General features: G+C 36.7%; 1 protein-coding gene across 1 annotated transcript; it reads left to right on the top strand.

Annotated features, from left to right (window-relative positions):
- The first annotated feature begins 5,530 nt into the window (after window positions 1-5,530).
- LOC139005454 (olfactory receptor 6C2-like) lies at window positions 5,531-6,478 on the top strand. Its single transcript, XM_070407683.1, has one exon. The coding sequence runs from the start codon at window positions 5,531-5,533 to the stop codon at window positions 6,476-6,478; it is 948 nt and encodes a 315-aa protein (XP_070263784.1).
- Window positions 6,479-8,000: the final 1,522 nt, after the last annotated feature.

The following is an 8,000-nucleotide window of genomic DNA, read 5'->3' as shown; positions in this document are numbered from 1 at the left end:
ATTTCATGGAAAATATTCGTTCCATGAATAGTTCTTTTGCTTTTGCTTCCATGGGAGCAAATATTGCATCGCCATCAGGATATGGGCCATACTGTTTTAGAATACACAGACAAGTTTATCACCTTACTGGAACTTTACATCCTGCGGATGGTGTTTCTCTGAAGTTTGCTCAACTCTATATTTTGTACATGGTCTCTTTCCAGTTCAGTTTGGCAGATGTTTCCCCCTCCTGCTCTTCTAACCTTTTTTTGGGAGTACAAGCTACACCAACATCAGTCAGCTTTCATTTTCTTTCTGTTTTGGACACTGCCTTGTTTGTTGCAAAAATAACAAGTTCTGAATTGAGAGATCTATTATAAGCTGCTCTTATCAAAACAACACCTGAAAGCCCATGAGTCATCTGAAGGTTTTATGGGTACTAAAGGGTGTGTGTGTGTGAGTGTGAGTGTGTGTGTGTGTGTGTGTGTGAGTGTGTGTGTGTGTGTGTGTGTGTGTTAAGAGTAATATTTGGGCCTGTCCCCTCAAGTTTATATTGTTTATCAGTCCTAGTAATCTTCACCAACGGGTGGGGTGAAGGTGAAAAACAGGAGTAAGGAGTATAGTTATCAGCTGTAACTGTCTTGAAAGAGAAATTGGTCATCATGTGGTCAACTGCTCTTAGAATTTTCCTTAGCTACTGGAAGTGGCCTCTTGATCCATAGACTATTTCTATATTCCCACTATGCTCCCCCTGTGTTTCCCCCACCCCCATCAGAGGATGTCAGTCTGAGCAGCCCTGGTACTAGATGTCCCTGAGGAGAGTTGTAAGCCAAGTTGTTCAGTGTGGCCCTTTCCTCGTATCTATTTATATTTTCTCACACAGGAGAATGTATATTTTATAAAGCATGTGTTTGTCTACTTGTTTGTCTACTGTGATATGTCTTCAATAAAGCTAAACTACATTTTAAAAAAATATCATCCAGTAAATTCCTCATTTCAGGTATTGTATTTCTGAAAAATAAGTTCTCTCCTAAAATATGTTAACTAGAGTACAAAAATATTTTTAGTAAAACTATAATAGAGAATCTTCTTTAAAACTTATAAAAATGGCCCTAGCTTGTCTGGGTCAGTGGATAGAGCATCAGCCTGTGGACTGAAGTGCCCTGGGTTTGATTCCAGTCAAGGGCACATGCCCATGTTGTGGGCTCGATCCCTAATAGACAGTGTGCAGGGGGCAGCTGATCAATGATTCTCTCTCATCATTGATGCTTCTATCTCTCTCTCCCTCTCCCTTCCTCTCTGAAGTCAATAAAATATATATATATATATTGTTAAAAAATTATTAAAGTGGAAGAATACATAATTTTTTATTTGATGAAAATAATTATATATATGGCTAATATGCTAAGTGTCCTTCTGACCATTTGACCAGTCGCTATGCAAGCACTGATCACCAGGAGACAGATGCTCAACACAGGAGCTGCCGTGACGCTTACTGGCCATTTACAAAGAAACGGCACCATGGACCTGGTGCCGACAAAGCAACACTGGGTTTCCCCCAAGTGGGGCACAGGCCCTGCCACCACCAAGAGCGACAGCCCACCAAATCACAGCAACGCTGCTGAGACTCCATGGCGTAAAATGCTGCCCACAGCCCAGCCCAGCCCGAAAACAGTCACTGTGGGCGTCGGGTAATGACATCACGTAGCAACGCCCAGATTCCTCTCCCTAGTGACAACTAGCCTCCTTGCAGTTTCTTCAGCCCAGGAACACGACTTGCTTTATAGCCAGGTGCAAATATTTCACACTTTAAGCAGATGTCTGTGAAGTGTTTTCCCCTGCCTCATCTCATTTGATCCTCATAGAAGTCCTGGAGTAAGTAGATAGGAGACTCAGTGGAATCCTATTTCCTTTTCATTAGTGGGAAAACAGAGATTTAGAAAGTTTAAAAACTTGACCTGACTGAACAGAAGTAAGAAATGGTGTGCCTTGAAAATGACTTCAAGTTTTCTAACTGCCTAGAATATAGCCAAACACTGCTGCAGTTAAATATTTTACCCTTTTTTCTCTACAATAATAATCTGCTTCGTGTTGATATTTACTGCTGTGTTGCTGACAATTACCTGAAAGAGAAGTTGGGGTGCTTCACTGGGCTGGAAAAAGTTTAGCTAAATCAGAAAGCAGATCTAATTAAGCAAGTTTATCTATATATATAAAGCCCTCACTGGCGCCAATCGCACATGTGTAAAAGGAATGAGAGAGGTGATATAACTATAGTTTTTATACATATTAAGAAAGGCATAAAGGATTGTTATTAAAAGTACATATCATAAGCTGACAACTTAGGTAAAATTTATATTATGTAATAAATAAGATGTTTAAGTACATAAACGTGTATGTTTCTTATTGCAGTAAAATATGCATAACACAGAATCTACTATTTTGACCATTTTTAAGTAAGATTCGGTGGCACTTAGTACATTTATATTGTTGTGCAACTATAAAAATATGCTTGGTCTCCAGTTATAAGATATGGTTGCAAATTTTTATACATTTGTGAATAATGCAGTCCCTGTATTTGGAGAAAGAAAAATCTGAAAAAATAAGATCTATATGTAAGCATTAGCCTCATACAGGGACGGGCAAAAGTATGTGTACAGTTGTTCATATGGAAAATAAGCCTGGCTGGTGTTACTCAGTGATTGAGCATGGACCTATGAACCAGGAATCCACGGTCCAATTCCCAGTCAAGGCACATGCTCAGGTTTTGGGCTCAATCCCCAGCATGGGGGATGCAGGGGTAGTCCATTCATGTTTACCTTGTATCAATGTTTCTATCTCTTTATCCCTCTCCTTTCCTCTCTCAAAAAAAAAATCAGTTAAGAAATGAACTATCTAATTTAAATGACACAGTTGTCTTGCCATTTTTTCATAGCAACACTATTTACAATAGTTAAGATCTGGAAACAGCCCAAGTGCTCATCAGTAGATGAGCAGATAAAAAAGCTGTGGGACATTTATACCATGAAATACTATGCAGCAGTAAAAAAAAAAAGAAAGAAAGAAAGAAAGATCTCTTACCCTTTGAGACAGCATGGAGGGACCTGGCGAGTATCATGCTAACCGAAATAAGCCAGTCAGAGAAAGACAAGTATCACATGATCTCACTTATATGTGAAATCTAATGAACAAAATACACTGAGGAACAAAATAGATCCAGACACATGGAGGCATGAAACAGACCAATGAATCTCAGAGGGAAGTGGAGAGTGGAGGGTAAAGAGAGGCAGGATCTGAGTAAGTAAAGAATTTACATGCATGTATGCATAACCCATTGACACAGACAATAGTGCATGTCAGGGCCAGCCTGACAGGTTGAGCCAGGCTGAGGTAGGGAGGTGGGAATTGAGAAAAGAAAGAAAGACAGGAGAGCTGGATCAGGAGGACTGCAGCTCAATCGAGGAACTGCAGCAAGTTTATTAACTACATAATGCTTTTTATACACAAGACACTGAATAGGAGGTCTGTCAAGAGGAATGTATTCTTTGTTCCTCTTAATCTCTAAGGGAGGGACAGAGCAGAAGGACAAATTCTCGGTACAGCAAATCTCAGTAAATAGTTACAGACTTCTTGGTAAGCCATGAAAGGCTGTTCTCATTCTACAAAGGTTGCTCTCATTCTACTGATAACCGCCATCCAAACAAGTCTGGGAAAACTGTGTGGGTAAGGGTCCCAGCCTTGCTAGCCCCTTCAGGTGCAAGGACCATGTCAGCTTACACCCGGTCTCCAACAAGTGCAGTGAAGGACTGGGGAGGAGACAGGAGCAAGGTGGAGGTGGTTAATGGGGGGGGGGGGGGACATCTGTAATACTTTCAACAACAAAGATGCATTTTTTAAAATAAAATAAATGACCTGTGTCAAATGCTCCTGCAACATCTTCATATCTCCAAGGAGACAGTCCCACTGAAGCCTTTTTCATTGTTTATTTGCCAAACTTCATTTCTCAGAAAACTAATTAACAATTCTTGATTGTAGGTCACCAAGGTTCATTTGCTGTTTTCACTTAATGACTTTTTCTGCAAATTAAAAGGAAAAGTCACATTTGACATCATAAAAGCATTTCTCTCTGCCCTGATTATTTAAATTATTATCGCTTCCACCACTGGAGAGAGTTCTCAGCCTTTAGAGTAATTTTTTTTTCAATGATGGAGACTGTAGTCTCAATATTGCTATGTTTAAATAGCCAACAGAAGTCCTGATTTACTGACAGAAGAGTAAGTATGATAGTTTGTCTCTTTGATCTTAAGATCTAGATTATAATTTCCTCTGCCAAGAAAATGGATTTCTGTGAGAGTGGGAGTTTATATACTCTTAATGTATTTCAAATATATTTATTAAATTCTTTTTTAGAATGAATTTCCTGCATGTGAATAAATGTCATTGTCTGGGAGGTTTATGCATAAGACACATGAACAAACCTGTGTCTTATGTGTCTTCCATTGCGTAATGTGAGAAATATTCAGGGTAACTTTGTATAGACTATTCAATCTCAAATTAAAAATAATGAAGTCTCTTTATACATAAATATACAAGCATGTCCTGTGCATTCCTCTTCCCACCCCAAAAAGAATAACAAAATGACTGAAGTCACAGCATCCCATTCAGATTCCTGTGTCCCTTTTGAGCATTTGTTTGGAAGATAAAATAAACATAAATCAATAAGTTACATGCTCTGGTCAGTCTGTTTATTGGCTTCTATTATAAAATAAATTGTAATATCATGAACAAAACATATATTTTCAGCATTGAATAATGTTTAAAGTCTGAAGGACAAGTCAGATTTCACAGACACACATATGTGAGAGTGTAGGAGAAAAGATGGAAGGTAGGTGAGCTGCAAAAATTTTTTAAAAAGCCATATGTATCATTTCTACATCTCAATCTGATATAAATACTTGATAGTTGTTGAATGAGTGACTAAATTTCCTAAAAGGATTCTTTTTTTAAAAAAGGATTCTGATTATTGAGTAACCCATGATCCTCAGTTAGTGATTTTTCTTTAAATTAGAAGCTTTGTGAACTGGATGGTCATTATAATTCTGCCCCGATATCCATAGGAACAGAACACAATGAGTTAAACAATAAAGTAGACATTCTCATAAAACAAGTAAACTAAATACACAATGGGAACATATTTTTATTACTTTATGTCAGAAAAATGTCAATATTTGACATAATTGATTGTATGTTAGGAACATTTGAGTTCCTACTTAGTGTAGTGTCAATAAATATAACTCATTGACTGGAAGATGAGGGAGGGAAGAGAACACAGTCATCATTTGTGTGGGCAACAAGGGTAACACACATAGTCAGTAAAGGTAATGCACATATTCAAGGGGAAAATAAGATGGAGTGTGTAACGGGGAATAGGGGAAGCCACAGTGCTTAAGGTTGGTCATAAGAGTTAAGTTTTAGAGCGGTTAAAATAAGCTATAATCTATCGGAAAATTTCTCTGAATATCACACGCAGATTGGAAGAAGTCACAAGTCCATGATGAGAAATGGTACAGTGACAACATTCATTCTGCTGGGACTGACAGATGACCCTCAGCTACAGGTTCTGATTTTTATCTTTCTATTCCTCACCTACATGCTTAGTGTAACTGGAAACCTGACCATCATCACACTAACCTCTGTGGATTCTCACCTAAAAACACCTATGTACTTTTTCTTAAAAAATTTCTCCTTTTTGGAGATCACATTCACATCTGCCTGTATTCCCAGGTACATGTATAGTATTGCAGCAGGTGACAAGGTCATTACCTACAACGATTGTTTCATCCAAGTGTTTTTTACTGACCTCTGTGGAGTAACAGAATTTTTCCTTCTGGCGGCCATGTCCTATGACCGCTATGTGGCCATCTGCAAGCCCCTGCATTATACGACCATCATGAGCACCAAGGTCTGCCAGACTCTTATCATTAGCTGCTGGGTGTCTGGTTTATGTATCATAATCCCACCACTTGGACTGGGTTTAACTCTAAAATTTTGTGACTCTAACATGATTGATCATTTTACCTGTGATGCATTTCCCTTAGTGAAAATCTCATGCTCAGACACATGGCTCATCGAACAGACAGTCATAATCTGTGCTGTCCTGACCCTGAATATCACTCTTACTTGTGTTGTTCTGTCATATGCTTCCATTATCAAGACAATTTTGAGATTCCCTTCTGTTCAGCAAAGGAAAAAGGCCTTTTCCACCTGTTCTTCCCACATGATTGTGGTTTCCATCACCTATGGCACATGCATTTTCATCTATATGAACCCTACAGCAAAGGAACAAGTGACCATTAATAAAGTAGTTTCACTGCTCATTTCTTCTATTTCACCTATGTTAAACCCATTTATTTATACACTGAGAAACAATCAAGTTAAGAAAGCCTTCAAGGATTCCATCAAAAGAATTGTTTTGCTCTCTTCTAATAAAAGGAAATAATATTTTTAGACATCTCAAAAACAAGGATTCATTGTATTTTCGAAGTTTATAATCTCGTATATTTTTAACAATATATACATGAGTTGCATTAATTTTCTCAACGTTTCTTCAATCAAACTTTCAGTGAGCCTGACTCAAGCCATTTTATACACTCATTTTTTCAAACCAATATCATGTCAATTTATTTAAAAATATTTTTGAAAAGCGATTAACTTCAGAATACTATTTTAAGATATATAAAAGTAATTCTTCAGGAAAATGTAAGATAAAATGCTTTGTTGCTCTACTCAAAATGCATACAATAGTGATATCTAAACACATGTAAAAGAGTAATTGTGTGTATAATGTCTAAAAAATGAATAATCACAAGTTAAAGTACATGTGAAAGAATTATAGCACTTCTAATATTGGGAAAACACCGGAAAATATTACTACCATGAACACAGAAATACTGGTTAAAATGTAGTAAATGTTTATTTGAATTTATAGCTGAAATCATTGCAAAGTTGTAAATAGGAGATATCATAATTGGTAGAGCAATAATGTATAAAATGACTTCTGGGAACTCAGAAGATTATAGACTGGGGATGGGAATAGGAGATGGCATTATGGATCACAAAGGTTTACATTTAAAGTCTCGTGATTAGCCCTAACTGGTTTGGCTCAGTGGATAGAGCATTGACCTGTGGACTGAAGGGTGCCAGGTTTGATTCCGGTCAAGGGTATGTACCTTGGTTGTGGGCACATTCCCATAGAGAGGTGTGCATGAGGCAGCTGATCCATCACCAATGTTTCTAACTCTTTATCCCTCTCCCTTCCTCTCTGTAAAAAATTAATAAAAATTAAAAAAAAAAAAAAATATATATATATATATATATATATATATAAAGTCTCAGCATTAGTAGAGCACTTGAAATAACATAATAGTTGCACATGCAATGAAAGTTTGAATTAGAAACTATGCTCATTTTCACAGAAGATCACATTTTTTTATTAAAAGTATTCTCTGCTACTGATAGAGCTGTGAGCCAAGGAAAGAACATTCCCCGGTGTATTTAGTAACTGTGCCTACATCTAACACAAACTAAGCTTTTATAGTCCAAAATCTGTTATAATAATCTAAAATATATTTAAATAACTGAAAATTTTACACAAATATAATTTCTTGAAAATTAAGGTGTTTACATAAAATTAACTAATTGCTATATGGAAAGCAATGAAATGCAGATGTCATCGCGTATTTGGAGCACTGAAAAGCCATAGTCAAAAGGAATTCTGTTATTCTAACTCTATTCACTAATTATAAAAATGTAAACTAAATAAAAGAGTGGAATTTATTCTTATAAATTGGAAAAGATGAAAAATGAACATATACATGGAAAATGTAACTTATTATGGGTAGAAAATGAAAGTAATTATATAAGTTAAAGCAATTCAAAAGCCAGTTCTTTGAAAAGTCCTATAGCACAGATAAAGCCCAATAAATATGAGTAGTAAAAGATAAAAATATTGCATATTTTAT

This window comes from Myotis yumanensis, unplaced genomic scaffold (genome assembly GCF_028538775.1).
Source record: "Myotis yumanensis isolate MYYU_CA2020_CCGP unplaced genomic scaffold, mMyoYum1.0.hap1 SCAF_3, whole genome shotgun sequence".
NCBI lineage: Eukaryota > Metazoa > Chordata > Mammalia > Chiroptera > Vespertilionidae > Myotis > Myotis yumanensis.
The sequence above is the reverse complement of the archived record's forward strand: the minus strand, read 5'-3'. Positions and strand labels throughout refer to the sequence as shown.